This window comes from Chaetura pelagica, unplaced genomic scaffold (assembly GCF_000747805.2).
Source record: "Chaetura pelagica isolate M959 unplaced genomic scaffold, ChaPel_1.0 scaffold20, whole genome shotgun sequence".
NCBI classification, from domain to species: Eukaryota; Metazoa; Chordata; class Aves; order Apodiformes; family Apodidae; genus Chaetura; species Chaetura pelagica.
The window spans coordinates 793,517-814,366 of NW_009951958.1; the positions used below are offsets into that span (position 1 = coordinate 793,517).

General features: G+C 36.9%; 1 protein-coding gene across 1 annotated transcript; it reads left to right on the plus strand.

Moving 5' to 3' along the window:
* The first annotated feature begins 961 nt into the window (after positions 1-961).
* Positions 962-20,850, plus strand: PIK3CA (phosphatidylinositol-4,5-bisphosphate 3-kinase, catalytic subunit alpha). The gene is made up of 20 exons (XM_009999214.1): positions 962-1,365; positions 2,849-3,058; positions 3,697-3,947; positions 5,564-5,809; positions 6,519-6,604; positions 7,425-7,530; positions 8,580-8,732; positions 8,833-8,967; positions 12,697-12,821; positions 13,162-13,243; positions 13,703-13,867; positions 14,420-14,523; positions 15,390-15,561; positions 15,888-15,994; positions 16,541-16,662; positions 17,185-17,263; positions 17,566-17,736; positions 18,276-18,393; positions 18,558-18,709; positions 19,874-20,850. The coding sequence occupies exons 1-20, from the start codon at positions 1,014-1,016 to the stop codon at positions 20,136-20,138; spliced, it is 3,201 nt and encodes a 1,066-aa protein (XP_009997516.1). The 5' UTR covers positions 962-1,013; the 3' UTR covers positions 20,139-20,850.

Here is a 20,850-nt window from a genome sequence, read left to right on the forward strand (position 1 = left end):
TGCCTCCCTATTTCTTCTGCTCTTTCTTTGGCATCTGCTTTTGGCCACTGGACTCCAAGACATCTGCTCTGTCCAGAGACAGTATTTCTTGTACCTGCAAAAAAACTGAAGCATTAATTTGCCTAATCTGAGCAGAACTGATTATTTGTATCTCATCTAGCCTAAGGCAGTGCTGCTAGAAGGTCAGACACATGTTCCCCTCTTTTCCTTTGGCTTGGGAAAGATATTTGTGTGGCTGCCAAAGGGAACTAGACCAGGGAATTGATCCTAAATAGAACAAGCCGAACCAAAAAGTATTAATGGAGCTCAGTTCTTCCGTCTTATTCGTGGGAAAAAGTTTGTTGCCAAACTAAGGCCAAGTTTTGTGCTTACATTTGGTTCTTAAAATCAAGTTTAGAGGGTCTAGTAAGTATTTATTATGTTAGTGGTGTGTGAATACTCGACAGGTTTGAGATGACAAATTAATATTTACTTATTTTTTTTAAGTAAAGCATTGATTTGACTAAGCTGAGCAGAACTGATTATTTGTATCTCATCCAAATGTTAATGTTTCCCTTTCCAATTTAAAAATGTGAAGAATCGGGTTTGAGATTTGCTTAGAAATGCTGTAATAATAATCTGAATATCAGATTTTTTCATCCCCCATGCTATTTATTTGTTTTAATCATAAGTTATAAACTTCAGGTAAAAAAAAAAAAATCCTCTCCTTTTTAAAAAAAAGTTGTCATTTTTTCCAAACTGATCTGATTCTCCTCTTAACTGTATTACTTGAGTATATATTTACATTAAATACAAGTTCCTTAGACATCAGTTTTACCAAGTTTTTTATGAATTAAATAGAGCTGTGAATATTAATCTACAATTATAAGCAATATTTGAACAATGTTATCTGAAATTTCTGTGATGTTCATATTTTAAATTTTAATACTTAAATATCTGATTTTTACCCAGGTTTGCTTGCACAAATCACTGCTTGAAAAACTTCCAGTACAAAGTTATCTAAAGCCTTCAAAATGCCTCCACGACCATCATCCGGGGAACTATGGGGCATCCACTTGATGCCACCGAGGATCCTTGTGGAGTGTCTTCTCCCAAATGGAATGATAGTGACTCTAGAATGCCTCCGTGAGGCCACCTTACTAACTATTAAACATGAACTCTTTAAAGAAGCGAGAAAATACCCTCTTTATCAACTCCTTCAAGATGAATCTTCTTACATTTTTGTAAGTGTTACACAAGAAGCAGAAAGAGAAGAATTTTTTGATGAGACACGGAGACTTTGTGACCTGCGACTATTTCAGCCTTTTCTAAAAGTCATCGAACCAGTAGGTAACAGAGAAGAAAAGATTCTTAATAGAGAAATAGGTGAGATTGTTTATTCAAACATAGCTAACCTGTTTAACTGCTTTCTCCTCTTAAAGATCAAATAGCTACGTTGTTTGTCACCTGTATCTCTCAGTCTGCATTTTGTAATTGTCACTTGTTGCATCAAATGTTAAAAGATGCTGAACATAGTAAATCCAAAATCCATAAACTGTGAATGATTTTTTTGCTATTGTGCTTCATTCACCTGTAAAGTCTTTGCTTTGTAAATGTTTGTAGTTGTGTGTGGGTTAGAGCATGTTTTTTGCTTGTCTTTTATTAGCAGGATTTCATATTATTAGAGTGAAGCCTAGTTGTACCTGTTCTGTTGATTGGGAAGTCAGTTTGTCTTCAAGCTCACAGAATTGCAAATTCTGGATTTAATTACAAATCTTAAAACACATTTGCAATAGCATGTTTTAATACTGCTCTGTATTGCTTAGAAAGTAAAATTTCAGAAATGCAGTGTTTTCCTCCCCTGCATGGAGAAGGGAGGGAAACAAAAATACCTGCTGTGACGCAAGAAGGTGAATTGTGATGTTTTGAATCATCTCTTAGAGTAGTTCATCATTTTCCATTATCCATTGAGCATGCCCAGGGAGACCAGCAGGCATTGCAGCATCCAAGTACAGTACCTAAACTCAGTCAGTGCAGGCACTGTTCAGATTCAAACAGATGTGTATTGCAGTGGTAGAGACTTGTCAGCTGGAAATACTTGTTCTGGGGTGATCCTAATTGTTAAATAATTTAGTTGTTGCTAACACATCATAGGTAAACTGCTTCTGTTTTGTGAAGCTTAACTTACTCAGGGAGAACAGTTGTTAGCTAACCATGCAATAGGACAATTGAAAGTTTTTGTTTGAACATTAGTGCGTAAATTATTATTTATGCAAGCAATCTCATTAAAGTCAATGGAATTACATCTGAGACTGAGGACCTGAGAAAAATAGTCTTTGTTCACAAGAATAAGAGTTCATTGAATACTTCCACTAAGTTCATTATCTCTTGGAGATCACATTCTTGAAGAGCATAGTTCATTAAAAAAAAAAAAAGATTTAATAGCTATCACTTGTAGTAAGCAAAATAGATTATGGTCCTCATAGCTACCAATAATCCTTGCAATGTTTTAGAAGAAATCTGACATCACAACTGCCCTCATCCACTTAAGAAATGTTGTACTGACTTCAAAGGAAGTTTGTTCCTAGTCCTTTTTCTCCAGCAGTGTTACGTGTGAGAGTGGTGATTTAAAGCTTCCAGGATCTTCAGTGAATACACACTTGTGTTCTAACCTTTTTTGTGACTGCTGAGTGCACTTAACTTCACAACTGTGTTCTTGAATGTTATAAAATTATGTATACAAGTAGAAGCCAGTGGTCAGAATATTGAGTAGTGTTTTGCTTAAAGCATGCTTTCTCTGCTGCTCATAGGAGTCTTTAGCTTTAAATATCAGCCCTAATTATTTCTTCATGCTTCTTCAATACTGTAGGTTTTGCTATTGGCATGCCTGTCTGTGAGTTTGACATGGTTAAGGATCCCGAAGTACAAGACTTCAGAAGAAACATTCTTAATGTTTGCAAAGAAGCAGTGGATCTTCGAGATGCGAATGCACCGCATAGTAGAGCATTGTACGTCTGTCCTCCAAATGTAGAGTCTTCATCTGAGCTCCCCAAACACATATACAATAAACTAGATAAAGGTAAGATCAATATCTACAGTAGAAACACTTTTTTTTCCCAGCTATTGAAATCAAAGTACAGCTGGTGACTCGGGTAAATCACTGTGTTAGGTACTGTATTTAGTACACTCTAGCAATGTCTTACACCTTGAGTTATTCAGAATAACTTTCTTGATAGAGTGTAGAGTCAAAAGGAAGGCAACAACACTTAAAATGACATTTTACTAATTTAGTAACTAAATCTTGAAATGCAACTTGGTAAAAAGAGGTGTGGGGTTTTATTTAATGTGCAGAAACAGTTCCTCTGCCTTTGATTTTTCTTTTTTCTAGCATCCAGGAATCAGAAATTAAATTATGCTCAATCACTGAATTACCTTACAGTCCTTAAATATGAAACACTCTACTGCTGTTTTCTGGAAGGCTAAATATTAGTATTTGGTTAATAAAAATATTCTTAACCTCAAGGCATAGAAGTCTTTTGAATTTACACTAGAGTCAAAATTAAACTGAACGCATGTAGTTCCTTTCAGAATTTAAAACCTTTCTCTTGGTTTGGGCTATGGGTGAGAGGTGAGTTTAGGTTTTTTTTAATTTGTTGCTTTGTTTTGAAACTGTGTATTGAAACTGATAGGCCTAACATTATTTTACATTCATTCTAGGGCAAATTATAGTGGTGATATGGGTAATAGTCTCACCGAACAATGATAAGCAGAAATACACCTTAAAAATCAATCATGACTGTGTGCCTGAGCAAGTTATTGCTGAAGCCATTAGGAAGAAAACACGAAGTATGTTGCTGTCAACTGAACAACTAAAGCTTTGTGTCTTGGAGTACCAGGGCAAATATATTTTAAAAGTTTGTGGCTGTGATGAATACTTGCTAGAAAAATATCCACTGAGCCAGTATAAGGTGAGTAACAGGATGGATTTATTTGACACTAAAATAATCCAAAGTTGTGAGGGTGAAGAGTGATCAGTTCTGTCACTGGCTTGCTTTTTAATTAATCCAAAACATAGAAAGGAAAAATGTATGCTTCTTTAAACTAACTGGCTAATGCATGGATGTAGTGTGCCTATTTGTTGCTGTATGTGCTTCAAGAAAGGAGAGGGAAGAAAAGGCAGTTCAAACTAGGATTTACATCACTGGTGTAATTTGTTGTCTTTGAATGAAGTAGATTACCTCTAACATTAGTGATAATCAGTAGCAGGTACTTTCAGAAATACCCTAGATTTCTGATGGCAAGAGATGAGTTATACTTGAATAGGGCTGATGTGATACAAAGGAAATTTGATCAGCTGTGAAATTATGAAGTAACAATTGCTACTACTGAATATATAAATACTGTGAATCCTTTCCCTCTTTAGGGGGTTGAAAGATCTTAAACTGTGTTCCTCTTACATCTTTAAACTTTTTGATCTTATTAAAGGAGTATAAAGTTCCAGAATTACATAAATCATTGTTAAATCTTCTTTGTGGCTGTCTGCCCTTCATTGCCTGGGTTTTGTTAGTGCTGTGAGTGTGAGACAGAACTGCTAACAGAGGGGCCATCTGAGCAGCTGCCTCTGGAGCAGACAACAATGTTACCCTGTAGATTTCCTGACAGACTGCTGCTGCTTCCTCTTTGAGGAATGCATTGTTGTAATAAACAGCTTCTATTCCTTAGTCTAAAATGGTTGATGATCTGCTCTCCAGAGCAGTGGGGGAGAGAGAGATGGTGGGGGATCCTGAATAATGGGAAAAGCAGCTCTGTTCTACAGGAGCTGAGGAGCAAGTGCAGACATACATGAACGATTTGCACAGTCATCCTGAGATCAAACGCTGGACCTATTTGATCCAATGTGGTTTCTTCAGAAGTATCTGCTGTGCCTTTGCTGTGCCACAAAAGAGCTTGCTAATTACATTCCAGGGCTGGACCTGTCCTAACACATTGTATTTTGAGGTACAGTTGCCAGCCTAAATGCTTTTGGCACTCAGCCCTGAATGGACACCATGCAACCCTACAGCTAGTGTCTGGCAGGATCAGCGTTGAGTTGAAGGTAGTAGACACAACTGAACCAAAAATTAGTGCCTCTGCCATTTGTTGTGTGCTCTCTGTCTGCTGCTAGGAGTACGAGAGTCACCAGAGCTAGGACTGTGCAGCAACCTGGTCCAGCAGCTCTGCAGACACAGCCGAGCTGCTTCCAGAACAGCTCTGATCTGGCAGCAGTCACTTGGTTCGTGCTGTGCCAGAACAGAGGAGCACCACCAGAAACCTGACTGGTCATCTTGACAGCTCTGTTCTGTCTCCAGTTCAACCTTCCACTGACGTAAACATTGTTCAGGATCTGTATGAAGCCCCACTGAGCAATCCTACCTAACAATATATTTAAACTGTTGGATGTCATAACTGCAGATGCTGTACAGGATGTGCATACAGGGACAATGATAAGCTTTGAAATATACTTTTATATTTTCCTGAATATTTTTAGAGTACCAAGAGTGTACACTTTGAAAACATACTGAATGTAGATTTTGTTTCCCTGCAGTATATAAGAAGCTGTATAATGCTTGGTCGCATGCCCAATCTGATGCTGATGGCTAAGGAGAGCCTGTACACCCAGCTGCCCCTGGACACCTTTACAATGCCATCCTATTCCAGGCGTATTTCTACAGCTACACCCTACATGAATGGAGAAGCTACAGCCAAATCCCTCTGGACTATAAATAGTGCTCTCAGAATAAGAATCCTCTGTGCAACCTATGTAAATGTGAACATTAGAGACATTGACAAGGTAAGGCAAATGCTGTATGGCATCATATATGATTTTGAGCCAACTCATAATTTCCCTTTTGAGTTTTTTTTGTTCTGTTTGCATTGGAAAAGAGGTGTTATTTAACGTGGTAAAAAATTCGACCAGTTTTTAATATTTAATGGGGAGAAGAACAAGACCCATGTTATTCATATTCTATATTATTATAATGTCTTAGAATGTGTTAAAGTAATTGGAAATATTTTTGAGGGGATGCTGGATAGTGTGCTGCTATTTTTGGTTTTAAAATGGAGATATGAGAAGATCAAGGAGAAAAGGCAAGTAGGCTTCAGTCATACTAGAAGCTGGGCTATCAACTTCTGCAGAATACATTTGGCCTTTGCTATAGGTAGGCACAGGAAGAATTGAAAATAAATTCCAGGGGTTTTTTAGAGTTCCTTTCAAGTTTAGTACTGTATTTTTAAGAACTAGTTTGGCAATTAACGTGGAAAAAGACTAAGCCATTTTTTCTAGAAGGGCATGTTTATATACTGTGCTTCATCTCTTGCAGAGCATGAATTAATTTGGGTTGAGGCTGGTGGGACTGTTTACTTTTCAGTTTTGTTTTTATTTTTTGCTTAGTGGAAATTAAGGGATAATGTTTTGTAATTATAGTGTGTGTTCATAGCAGTTTAAAAGTTTGTTTATAGTGACATTTCAAAGATAGTACTAATATTAACATTGTTTTCAGATCTATGTTAGAACAGGTATCTATCATGGAGGAGAACCTTTGTGTGACAATGTGAATACTCAAAGGGTACCTTGTTCTAATCCCAGGTAAGCTAAGTACTTCAATAGCTACAGAGAATCTGACTTCCAGGGCATTATAAACAGTAGTACTGACAGACACAGAAAATTAATGCTGTCTTTGGAAAATGCTGTGTTTTCCCACTGAGAAAATTCAGCATGGCAATCCACTTAGGAAAGCAAACAAATCAGAAGTGCCATGTGAAAATCATAGCTCTACCACTTGAAAGCTAAAGCCTAGAGAACTTAATTTTAAAAAAGCATATGCCTGTAGAACCAACCTGTGCTCTTACAACTATGCTAAATTGCATAATATCTGAGTTAGGAATATTGTTTTGGATTTCAGTGTTACATTTTTGTATTATATTTGTATCTTGGAATTATCTTTTGAACAGTTCAAACTTAGATGAGTTCTACAACTATGCCACAGTTTTTTCCCCACTGGCTTTTTTTTTTTCCCAGAAACGAAAAATATTTCACAAGCTAAACCTCACAGTTGTGTAACACATGCAAAACCATTATCTTGAGGTTATACCTGAGCTGACAGCTGCAGGCAGGAGAGAAAGTGACCAAACCTATTACCAAATTTACAGGAATTGAACCTATCATGACTTTTTAAAACAGTATTGGTGCTAAAATGCCAAGTGGGGAACCTGCCATTCCCAAAAGCAGAAGTTGTCAAACCTGTGTAGGAAGACCCTTCTAAAGTAAGAGAGTGTACTCTTCATACACATACACAGTTGAGGTAGGAATGTGTAACAAATCCCTTTTAGTCTAACTGTTAATTAAATGCAGTAGTATTCCATGTTGTCCTTTAACCTGGTTATGTTCTGCTTGTTAACTGTTACAGGTGGAATGAATGGCTGTCGTATGACATGTACATTCCTGACCTTCCCCGCGCTGCTCGGCTCTGCCTTTCCATCTGCTCGGTTAAAGGCCGGAAGGGTGCGAAAGAGGTAAAATGGCTTTCAGACACTAATGAACAGAAGCTACTTAAGTTTAGGAAGATATTCAGTAAATGCTGTCCTGGCAATGAGACTTAGTGTGATGCTTCAGTTGAATCTTACTAAAATAGGAGTTTTCTTTTGTATCTTATTCAGACAACCACTTTTTGTGGTCAATAACTAAACAGCATGGAAAAAAGCTTATTCATTCAACAGTGTAAATCATATTTGTCCTGTGATGCCAGACACAGATCAGTGTTAGTGTTTTGAGGTGCCAGTGCCTTTAAACTCAAATTTCTAAGCCCATGTTACTTACCTATTTATTAAAAAAGGGAAGTGTCTCTATTTGCTTAGAGTTGATTTTTAAAGGAAACTTATGTTGCTTTAGCATTTAATGTGAGATCCTAAACTGTGATTTTTAAGAATCTACAGTATATAATTCTAGCCACCTGCATCATGATGTTCTGGGTTTCAAGAGTGTCACAACTATTATATAGATTTTTATTTTTTTGTCTACAGACAAGTTCGCAAATTGTATAGAATCATTGAATGTTTTGGGTTGGAAGGGATCTTTGAAGATCATAGAGTCCAACCCACGTGCATGGGCAGGGACTGTTTCAGTAGACCAGGTTACTCAGAAGCCACACCCAACCCAACTTTGAATACTTCCAATTGATGGGACATCCATAACTTCTCTTGGCAGCTTGTTCCAGTGTCTGACCGCCCTTATAATAAAAAAAATATGTCCAATATACACCTGTTGTATTTCAGGTTAAAACTGTTGCCCCTTTTTCTGTCACTACAGGCCTTGGGCAAAAAAACCCTGTCTCCATCATCTTGAGTTGATTTGATGTGGGGAGAGCGTTATCCTATGTTTGCAAGTGTTTTGATACAGTTCTGCAGAATGACTGCCATTATAGGCATCCATAGAAAAATAGAGTACAGCTTTCTGCTGATCTGGGAATGTAACAACTTGCTCTGGGGTGAAAAACTTTTTACTGACTTGCTCTGCAGAAATTAATAGATAACGTGGAAAAAAATAATCCTTTAATCTCTTTAAGGAACACTGCCCATTAGCTTGGGGAAATATAAACATGTTTGACTACACAGACACTCTTGTCTCTGGGAAAATGGCTTTGAATCTTTGGGCAGTACCTCATGGACTGGAGGATTTGTTGAATCCTATTGGTGTTACTGGATCAAATCCAAATAAGGCAAGTATTTGCATGCCAGTTTCCTCTTCAGGAGTACGTTTTGAAAAATTCTAATTAGTATTAGTCAACAGAAAAAGTAATTTAAATTCCCTTTACATAGGAAACTCCATGTTTAGAGCTGGAATTTGATTGGTTTAGCAATCCCGTGAAGTTTCCAGATATGACGGTGATCGAAGAACACGCCAATTGGACAATATCTCGTGAGCTGGGGTTTAACTACAGCTATGCGGGGCTGGTAAGGCAAACTCTCCTTCTCAGATTAGCTACTGAAATACAACAGTATTGCTTATTTTCCTTGATTTGTTAGTGATAAAGAGCCTTTTTTCATGTATCCTGATTTATTGTAAAAGTGAGTAATCAAATTTTTGTTTTGTGTTTAACAGAGTAATATATTTTCATTTCTTTGTGTCACCAGTAAACTGACCTAGTGCTTCACTGACCAGCCAAAACTCTTCAAAGAGAAACTTTCTGACTGTGCAAACTCTTAGGGCCTTTTTGACATTTTTAAATCACTAATTCAGATGTCTAAACTATTTAGTGGAACTTCTCAAAAGTTGTAATCCTCCTTCAATGGTGCTGTTTTATTTTGTTGCAGTTTCATAGGTAGGCTTTCTTTTATAACCTCAGGGTGCTTATAAGTCTTCACTGGCTGTTGACTGGGCTAGTTATGACTGTAAGAACAAAGAATTCTGAGGGAATTAATTGGCATATATGTGAGCTTAGTCTTTTATCTCATCTCTTCAATGAAGAAGACCTGTGCATTGAATGTTGTCTTTTTGGTGAGGTTTGGAGCTTCCTTAAAAGCAGATTTATTTTTTTTTTTATGATTAAAAGGAGGAAAAAAAGGGAAGCAGTAAGCTAAAAACTGGGCTGTGAAATTACTTTGTATGTTTTTACGTTTTCTTTGAGAGGCTGGTTCAAAGATTTCAGAGTTTCCCCAAGAGAACTTTGTGGTCTGTGAAGAAAAGTCTCTGGGTGGAAAGTTTTGCTGTGCCAAAAAAGTGCGTAGGTGTCAGCTTCCAGTTTGGGAATTCTTATGATATTTATAACAGTCCCATCTCAACGTTCTTTCAACAAAGGGTTGTAGGCCATTTGATTTCTCTTGATACTCTACAGGAAGTCCCTGACAGAGTGGTGTATATCCTTATGATGTATATTGTGACTGAGCAGTGCTTTAAGTGTTTAAGGACAGCTGGCTTTACAGTAAATAACATTCCTTTGCTATGAACCAGCCAATTACCTGGGCTTATATGTGCTCAACTCATGGTTTTGTTCCATCTATAGGCAAAAACAGAAAATGGTGCGGAGAATAAGCTCTCACTTCAGTGACAAAATAATGATCAACTTAGAGTTTACAATTAAAAAACCCCAACATTCTGAGGTAGACTAAAGTCTCATTATTGCCTTTTCTTTTTTGTGATAATTCTTACACCACTGTAGAAGGAAGTCATAGTAGTGAATATGGAGAAAGCCTAAATGCATCGATGACTAAGTTGACAAGGAATATGTCAACTGCTTTTTGTTCTTTCTCATTATTCATGCTGCTTTTCAGCCCACCTTGTTGTCTGCCAAAGTCCTCTTATTATCATTTTTCAAATAACTTCATTAAATGCTTTATAAATTGGAGCATAACTAGTTATCTCAGTATTGTATTGTCCCCTTTATCTTGTAGTGTGTGGTGTGTTCAGGTCTGAAGCCAAACTTTCTGTATTTAGGTACTGTCTATACTTATAGTTGTCTGTAATATCAACTGTGTTCAGGGAGTTAAAAGGCAATGTGTTACTAATTCAAAAATCAGATACTAGATTACTGTGTAGCTCTGGCCATATCTGAAAGAGCTTAAAAAATGCCTGTCTGAAATGGTCAAAATCAGCAAAGCAGTCACTAAGGTATGATTTTTATATCAATGTTTTTATGATACAAAGAACATAACTTTTTTGTTTAACTTTGAAATGCACTACCCTGCATTTAAAAATCTATTAATACCTACTTATAAGAGATCATTCATAGGTCCATAAATACCTCAAATATGAAAGAATTTTTCAATCTTAAATCTAACTTACTGTCCCACAATTCATAGAATTTCAAGTTTTTGATGTTGACCGCAACAGGATAAATGCATTTTCCTTCTGGGCTTGACCTAAACTATGATCTTTGTGACTCACTGTGCAGGTACATTTTCTACTTTTTTGACTTTCACTTGCTATTCAGGATGACTCTTTCAGAATCAAGATGAATATGTACAATTGATCACTTGTTCAATACAACTATTTGATCTTACGTCATAAGAGTAGGGTGGTTATGAAATCATTTATCTGTTAACTTCCTTAGAAAATTACTCTGTTACTTGCACTGCATCTGTTTTCATAATATTTGAGAAGGTGTTCTCAACATTTTCCTGTGCTGTGTAGACTCTTGACTAATTTCCTCCCACATCCAAGTCCAGTCCATGTGCTTCAGAACAGTAATAAAAAATAGTGTTGGTGCTGTAAGATCTCCCACTAGCACACTACTAAAAGGGCAAGGTACTAAAGATCCTGTGAGTTGATTATTTTATATCTTAATATTGGTAGATGAAAGCTTCAAGGCCAGAATATTCTTGTCCCATGTAATAGTAGTGAATCCATCATGAGAACATACGAATTAGGTAATTAAAGATAAATGTAATGTAGAGAACTTTCAGTCTAAAGTAGGTATGATGTGGTACAATCTGGCAACTCTGTCTATAAATGTGCATATTCTTAGAAATAACACCACTCCACCTTTTAAAAGGTGCCTTGATCTCCTACCTGGAAATTTCACATGGTTCTTTTCTTCAGCCTTTGTTTAAGCTAGATGTGTTGGAAAGCTGTTCCGTAAATGACATGTGGGTATTTCTGTTTCTAAAGAACTTGTTCAACCTGTGGAAAATCTCCATCAACAAAACGGGCAGACCAAGCTTAGTTTCTTCTGATTATCTTGTTTAATGTGCTCAGACAGAAATGCCTGGGGAAAGAGCAGGGTGAGGGTTCAAATACTGTGGTTCTACATTTTGCGGTTTAAACATTTTGAACTTGGAAAAGTTACCTTATTCTTCTGTAGTAGTAAGTGTTAAACAGGTATGAAAGTACAAGTTCATTATAAAGCCACTCTTCAAATCCTCTAGAATTCTTAGTATTTCAAAAATTCTTGGGTGTCAAACTTGTTTATTACAGTTGTATTTTAAAGTAAAGGCAATAATAGATGCTGCTTATGTTTTCTGCAGTGCAGTAGGTTCTGTAGTTGGAACTTCAGGAACTGCGTAATTTCATTTGTTGCTTTACGAAAAACATTAAAGGAACTAAGAAGTGGAAAGTACAGGAGAAATTGAGCTTGGAACATGAGCTGTGAAAAAACAAGTAGCAGTATTTTCAACACCTCTGCCGTTGGTCTAAGCTGGTTCTAATAAATTAAGTCTTATGAAAAATTTCAGCATTTACCATCTGTGTTTTCTGTACTTTTTGGGGACTATCTTTTACTAATTCTAGTTAGTGTTTTCTAGTCTTCCTGTTGTTCAGTCTTTCCTACAGTGTTCCACCTTTTATTTACGTAACTTCATTCCCCATATTCTGCTTTTTCAGTTCTGATTTTTTTCCACTCCTTTCAGCAGCTCTCAGCAATCTTAAAACGGGAGACAGAAATGACCTGTTTGATTTTGTGCTACATTACGTTGTTCATCAGATGTCAACTCCTGCTATTTCCCCACACAGCTGATTTAGTTGAAATGTACTTTTTCTTGTCCCAGTAGTGACTAAAAGCAGTTGTAGAAATAAAAGGCCTAGTCTTTAATCTTCTCTATTTTTAAGTCCTCAGTTATAACAAAGGAAATACGATAGTATTGCATGTCATAGGCTATAAGAGTTTCTATGCTGTTGAAATACTTGATGTATCTTGTATGAAAACAGAAGGAAACGTGGGGTGTTAATGGATCACTTTCTCTCTGCAGAGTAACAGAATAGCTAGAGATAATGAATTAAGAGAAAGTGACAAGGAGCAACTGCGAGCCATATGTACACGAGATCCTTTGTCTGAAATCACTGAGCAAGAGAAAGACTTCCTCTGGAGCCACAGGTATTCAAAACCAAAAACTAAACCAATGAAAAACCTGTGTTGGCCCCATCACATTTCACCCCATTCACTTAAAATTTGTCTGATTGTCTTGTGTTTTGCTCCTTTTATTCTGTTTTGTTACTGTACGTCTTGGCTCATAAGCCCATGAGGAAATGTAGGTTGCTCAATTAGCTTAGTTTTCCCTGTTACTGCAATCTTATCTCATGGACGGATCCTGACACCACCTTATTGTATTGATCAGATTCTGCTTGGCAAAGGAAAAAAAAAGGTGCAAGACTGAGTAGATGACTATGGAAGCAAAAATGACATTTTGTACATACAGCTGTTCTCTCTTTTGCAGACACTACTGTGTGAATACTCCAGAAATTCTGCCCAAATTACTTCTGTCTGTTAAATGGAATTCTAGAGATGAAGTGGCCCAGGTAACATACAGCACTGAAGAAGGTTTAAGTTTTGAAGAAGCTTTTTAAAACATGCTACTGTAAAGAAAACTGCTGCAAGTTAAAAAGATGTTTTGTGTGCATGGCACGTTGAAAGTAAAGATTCAAGTTGCCATTATACTGACTGGTCAGTCTGGTCTGTAGTTCTTTAGCTCAGTTTGAGTCTTAGTATTTTGTCTCAAGGACATTACTTGAATCCTTGTTATGTTGCTCATTTGTCAATGACAGTTAAATGTGAAATTTTGTTTTCATTCTTTATGTAGTGGATAAAATAACAAAGCCAGCTGGCAACTAATACAAAATTGTTAATTAGAGAAGACTAGTAAGTGAACAGCCTTCTACTCAAAGCAGTTTGTCTGATGATACTTCCTAATGGCTGTGTGATATAACTACTTTCTAATCTGTGCAAACATGTAATGTGCTTGGACTTCTTGTCCACAGATGTACTGTTTGGTAAAAGATTGGCCTTCAATCAAGCCAGAGCAAGCAATGGAGCTTTTGGACTGTAATTATCCGGATCCAATGGTGCGAGCTTTTGCAGTCCGGTGTCTAGAGAAGTCCTTGACAGATGACAAACTGTCTCAGTACTTAATCCAGCTAGTACAGGTATATAACATTTTGATACACTTGATGTCTTGTGTATATTTAATGATCATAGAGGCTTAAAATATAACAAAAGTTAAGATTATGTGAAAAAGAGGTAATCAAAAGTATCTGTTTGCATTGCAGATTGTTTAGTAGGAGATGAAATGTAGTTCATTGTCTGCAGTGCTTGTGGTTTTGCTTGTTGATTTGAAATACCAAAAATTTGCAGAGATGCAGAATGTTCTACCAGCTGGAACAGGCAGCTATTTCAGCTCTCTTAACATATGGGGAAGTATGAGCAGAAGCATGTTCTCCAAATTTTGAGCAAGTTGAGACTAAAATATTTGGTAACTGTAAAGGAAGCATCAGATGGTGAGTTTGTGAAATAGAGGCAGCTAATGCACTGTTAGCAGATACTGCTCAAATCCCAGCATGTGCAAGTATTAATACCAGATCATCATTTTACAAAATCTCATGTAAAACAGATTGCTTTTTATTTGTCTTTAATCTCTTTGTTGTTTACAGAAATAATAACTGCAGCTGATACTTTTTGTTGTCTTTATCCTTAACTAGGTTCTCAAATACGAGCAGTATTTAGATAATCAGCTTGTGAGATTTTTACTCAAGAAGGCACTGACCAATCAAAGGATAGGACACTTCTTCTTTTGGCATTTAAAGTAAGCTTAGTATCATGGTAAGGGTTGGTGGGATTCCTACTAGTTGTAAACAATCAGTTGTTCTAGAGGCTTGGCATACCAAATGTTCTTTTTTAAGATAAATATTACCACTTAAAGTTTACATTGGTTAAAGAATTTGAATGGATAGTTTGGTAATAGGAGTCACCTCTTACAGTTTCAAAAGCTAGTCAATACTACTTGGTCTTGTACTTCTTTATCTAATGATGATTATTCTAAAAGCAGAGTAGTCTTAAGATTGCTGGAAGCCTCCCATATTTTTAGCTGTTTAGAACTTGGACAGATTTCTACTGTTTGAACTTCTTTTTTGTATGCCAGGTCCCTCAATTAGTCTTTCCCAGAAAGTTTTAGAAATGTTTGAGTCACCTGATTTGAGCAGATAAGGCTTTGAAAAATAACTGTTGATACTTACTCATTAAACATTTTTTAGAGCTTGATATCCAAAATATCAGTGTTCTTCCCTATGTATAACATGGGCTTTTGTAATTCCTGGTGTTTAGAAGGCTGAGCATAAATCAGCCTGCAGCATCCTGGATTGTAGCTACGTCTCACCTAGAAAGGCTGTTCTAAGACAGTGTGATCAGACACAGAAGCAAGGAATCTTTGTGCTTTCCATTTTCTACTACCCTTGGTAATCATCAAGGATAATGGAATATGTTGCCTGGTTAACTTGTTTGAGAAAATGTATTTTTAGGACTGTGTGAGAACTGAGTAGATAAAAATAAAGAAATGAGAGGGGGCACAGTCTGGGACTGGCTGTGAGACAGAGTAAATGAAACGGGTTAGCTTTGCTCTGGAATTTGAAAGGTCTTGTCTTTCAGCTGTAACTGTTCTTTCTGTCTGTGTAGGTCTGAAATGCACAATAAAACTGTAAGTCAGAGGTTTGGTTTGCTTCTGGAGTCCTACTGTCGAGCATGTGGAATGTACCTGAAGCATCTGAGCAGGCAGGTGGAGGCTATGGAGAAGTTAATTAACCTCACAGATATTCTCAAGCAGGAAAAAAAAGATGAGACCCAGAAGGTATTTTAAGCTGTCCATTATTCCTGTTGAGTCTCAGGAGTTACAGAACTGTGCTTTATTTCATTAACTAGAAAAGTATTAATGCTGACTTCAGTAGATAGTGTGTCATCCTAGAAGATTTAATATTTTGTGTTTTGCCACTGTCTGCCTCTTAAGGCAACAGAACTAAAATTAAAGGTTTCAGCTGATGTAATATGTGGCTAAGCAGAGTTGCATATGTTGGAACTGTACAAAACTATGCTTTAAATTCAAAACTAAAACCCAATACTTACCTTCATTTTTGTGTAACTGGTGTTCTGAAAACTTGAATGTGATTTTATTATCAGGTACAGATGAAGTTTCTTGTTGAACAAATGAAACGGCCAGATTTTATGGATGCTTTGCAAGGTTTTATCTCTCCTCTTAATCCTGCACATCAACTGGGAAATCTTCGGTACTGTTTTCCATTTTGAAATGTTTCTAGATACTTAAGTAAATGCTTAGTAATGTTGACACTAACACTGTTAAGGTTGAATGCAAACATACTAAATATAAGTACTGTCCAAGGTAACTGGATAAAACATGTAGCAGACTAATTCAGTTTTGAAGTAGTTTCAATCTAATGGTGTGGTGAATTAGGGAGCAACTTGACAGGTAGCTGGTCCTTTAAGGTGATGGGAGGTTTTCCATTTATAAGGAAATGTACACAGAGTAAGTATTAGTCTGCAGTCCTTTTTCCATTTCTAAGCAACACACTCTGCTGAAGGAAAATTTGCAGTATAGCCAACTGACCCATTGGGTTTAGCAAATGGTTAACATTGCACTTACCAATTTAACTTTGAAGCTAAAAATAAGTGGTTGAATGTTGGTTACCATGCATATTTAATTTGATACAAGCTCAATAAGCTCGAGAAAACAGGGACAACTTAGTAGTACTACAGAAATGTGGTATGAGAATCAATTTGTGCCTATTTCATAGAATTTTTCTCTTTTATTATAGGCTTGAGGAATGCAGGATAATGTCCTCTGCAAAAAGGCCCTTGTGGTTGAACTGGGAAAACCCAGATATTATGTCTGAATTGTTATTTCAAAACAATGAGATAATCTTTAAAAATGGAGATGGTAAGGAAAAATAACTGTAATCTCTTTATTTTTCTAATCTACTGCTTAGTATTTTTCCTAAGCATGTAACATACACATTGAAATTAAAAAAAAAAACAAAAAACAACTTAAACCAATAAACTCATCTGGACAAAGCAGTTTTCCAGAAGAATTAAGTATCCACAAATAAGTATTTGTCCCAGTCATACAGATTTTTTATGTTCTAAGACGCTCAATCTGTTGAGTTGGAATGTATTATTTAATACTTCAATTTTTTTCTTGAACATGTCTGGATATTACAGATGTGTAATTTGTAATTCCCTTGTCATGTTTTGAGTGTATACTTCTAAACAGCTTTGAAATCACCACTACAAATTTTATGTATTCATTCTCCACTATTTTAAAATCTATGTTTCTCAAAACAAAAACCTACACTAAACTGTGCAAGCCTCATTTCCTTTAGACATACTTTTTGGGGGAAAAGTAAAATAAGATGTAACAGTGTTTCAAAATCTGCAATCTCTGTGTCTTTGACTATTCCAGACTTGCGTCAGGACATGTTGACACTTCAGATTATTAGAATTATGGAAAACATCTGGCAAAATCAGGGTCTTGATCTTCGGTAAGCGTGGGAGGTCATTCTCAAGCAATACTGTTCTTAAAGGATTTTGCATTGCTTTGTTACCAGAGGTTATTTCTGTTGTCTGCAGGGTAATAAAGGAAATGCTATATCTAACATGTTACTGTACTAATATCTGGTGTGTTTTTCCATAAGATTAATGATAATACACCTATAGAACAAAAACAGATTTTCATATCTTTAAGTAACAGATTACACTTATCTGTTAACCCTTATCAAACATGCCTGTTGCTTGCTGTCTTAAAACTTAACTCTGTAAAAAACAAAATTGCTTTGTCTTTCAGGATGTTGCCTTATGGTTGTTTGTCCATTGGTGACTGTGTGGGGCTCATTGAGGTGGTGAGGAGCTCTCATACAATCATGCAGATCCAGTGTAAAGGAGGCTTAAAAGGAGCATTGCAGTTCAACAGCCATACCTTGCATCAGTGGCTCAAGGACAAGAACAAAGGAGAAATGTGAGACTTCCTGTTGCTTGTTTTTCTTGTCATGTGCTCTTTCTGGTGGAGACTTCCAAGAGAACTGAAGTCCATCAAGTAGGAAATTATGTCCATCTGGTTTAGGTGGTGGTTTTGTTGTTGGTTGTTTGTTTTTTTTCCCCTGCCCTCTGTCTATTTTTCCTGTTGGTAGCTCTTTTAGGGAGTTTAGATGGTTGTGTGACTTCTCAGCAGTAAAGCGTAACTTGGAGGTAGAACTATGAAGATAAAGCCTGTAAGTACAGATAAATCTGTATTTTAACAGTAGCTCATCAAAATGAACACTGCTGGTCTTCACAAGAGGGATAGTCACTTTAACAGCTAGTTTACTGTTCCAAAATCTAATTGCAAGTACTTTGTTTTCAGAGTATCCTGAATTTCTCCCTTACTTTACTAAAGGATTTCTGCTGCATTGAGAAAAGATAGAAATTGACTCTTCCTTTCTGGGGAGGGGAAAAAAATTAATCTCTTTATTATTAGAATATGTGTAGGAAAATGTCTCCTTTGTTTGTCTTCACTAGGTATGATGCAGCTATTGACTTGTTTACACGTTCTTGTGCTGGCTACTGTGTTGCTACATTTATACTGGGCATTGGTGATCGCCACAATAGTAACATCATGGTCAAAGATGATGGACAAGTAAGATGTTTTTCTAAAAACTTAGCCTAATGTCATGTCTCACTTTGCTACGAGTTTGTTTTCTAAAAAAAATCCATCTGAACTATCAGTAAATGATCAGTTTTAGCATGACATTATTTGAACAAGGAATTACTCATCTTTAAATACTTTTCTGTCTTTCCAAGCTGTTTCACATTGACTTTGGACACTTCCTTGACCACAAGAAGAAAAAATTTGGTTATAAAAGAGAGCGTGTGCCATTTGTCTTAACACAAGACTTTTTAATAGTGATAAGTAAAGGAGCCCAAGAATGTACCAAAACAAGAGAGTTTGAAAGGTGAGCCTTTTTTGAAGCTTTCATCTTCCAGGGTATTTTGTACCTAAAATGCACTTAACTACTGGTGACCTTTAAATAATTAGGTTTTTAAACTGAAAAATAGTATATTTAATGGGATAGCAGTGAGCATGTGCCAATTCTTGAACTGAAGATCAGCCATCCACTTGTAATACGGTGGGTGATCTTTGTGCTTACGTGGCTTTTGGTTTATGAAACCTGTTTAGGGGTCAGCGTACACTGACCCCAATGACTAAAGATTTTCTTAAAAAAAATCTGGTTATTTTTTTTATTTAACACTTGCAATCCTCTCGGGATTGCATAGCTGCAAAAATGGGTAGTTTTTAAATGTCAGATGTGGTGAACATCTGAGCCTTGTTGGTTACTCAGCAGTACTTTCTCATCTAGCTGCTGTGCTACCAGCTCTTCTGCTGGCTTGTGTTTGTGACACTCTGCAGGACCTGATAAGAAAGGAGAAATTGAAAATAATAAATGTTGCTGTAGCCATTCCTATTTATCTGTATTTCTAGAGGTCAAATCTTTGAGAGGTTTCAATTTTAATCTTAATTTCATCATGTAGTGAAGGGAGGATGGATTTTAAGTTACAGTGCCTCTCTGAATGCTGCAGTAAGGACTTTTGCATGTTTATTTTTTTAACCTGACTTAAATTAGTGATTTCAGCATAAACCAGTATTTCTTACCCAATGGTGGGGTGTAGCCCATGCTCCTGTCTCCAGTGCATTCTCCAGAGTATTTAAAGAGCAATAGCTGCTGCCCTCATAGAACTACAGGAGAGAAGTGGATGCTGTGAGGACAACTGGGGAAGTGAAGTTTGCAGCAGTTTATCCTGAAATGTGCTTTGCAGCCTGCATCCCCGTAGCAAGGACTGAAACGGCTTGGTCAACTCCCATAGACATGTGGAACACTTGCATGAATTGCAGATGAAGTTTAAGGCCAGAAAGCTTGTCTTCAGTTTGGCTGTTGTGTTAGTCTGACCACTACTAATTCTGACAAATGAAGCTAACCTAAGTAGGAAGAGGAGGATGTTTTCTCAGCAACATTATGGTGTTCTTAGTAGGTTAAGACAGTCTCCGTTTTTTTTGTGTCTAGTTACTGAAGCATCTAATGGTGAAATACACTGAGTTTGTTGGGTTTTGTCTCTTCCAGGTTTCAGGAGATGTGTTACAAGGCCTATCTAGCAATTCGACAGCATGCCAATCTCTTCATAAATCTTTTCTCCAGGCTGCTGGGCTCAACAGAGCTGCAGTCCTTCGACGATATCGCGTACATTCGAAAGACCCTTGCATTGGACAAAAGTGAGCAGGAAGCTCTTGAGTACTTCATGAAGCAAATGAACGATGCTCACCATGGTGGCTGGACAACAAAAATGGACTGGATCTTCCACACAATAAAGCAACATGCTTTGAACTGAAATGAAAGCAAAGAAAACAAGAACTGATGGCCCGCTTTGTGGGAACTGCACTGTTAATACCCCTTAGCAGCAAAGACTGGTTGCATAGGAATTGCACAAACCACGAACAACATTAGCATTTATGGCAAGGAAAGAGATGAACTGTTCAGACAACTGTCAAAAAATAATGTAAAACAGGGTTTCAGATCGCACTAAAATTGTACACTTCAAAAAAGTAAGCTTTAGTATGATGTGTGACTTCATGTTATGCCTTAAGCCCGAAAAGGTAAACTTGGAAGAATGTTTCCTTTTTCTGTTTGATAGGATACAATAGAAGGAGAAAGAAAATAGTGCTAGCATGAACATAGAGTCCATCACATATTACCTTAGGTCTGGTACAGCAGTAGGGACTATGCTGGATTGAGAAGAGTGGGAAGAAAATTCAAGGGGTAGCAAACATTTAAATGCAGCATAGTTTGAAGGGAGAGAGGTTTTATTAAGCTTAAAGATCTAAAAACAATAGTGAGAGGACAGTGCCTTTTTAAATGTGCTCAGAGGCATGAACATTTACTGGGTTTAGATGACCCTTTGATTTCTGGGTCTGTCATCTGCACTGTTTTTGAAAGCAGTAGGAAATAGGCCCATTCAGTATGGTGTTTCTTCTGCTCAGTATTTCTAGGGGTGCAATTCATACCTTCACAAAGAAACTCCCTATCATCCGCCAAAACTGACT

Coding starts and splice junctions, on each gene's coding strand:
- PIK3CA (XM_009999214.1), top strand. CDS start 1,014: ATGCCTCCACGACCATCATCCGGGGAACTATGGGGCATCCACTTGATG. Junction 3,059..3,696: donor ATACAATAAACTAGATAAAG/GTAAGATCAATA, acceptor CATTCATTCTAG/GGCAAATTATAGTGGTGATA. Junction 12,822..13,161: donor GACTTCCTCTGGAGCCACAG/GTATTCAAAACC, acceptor TCTCTTTTGCAG/ACACTACTGTGTGAATACTC.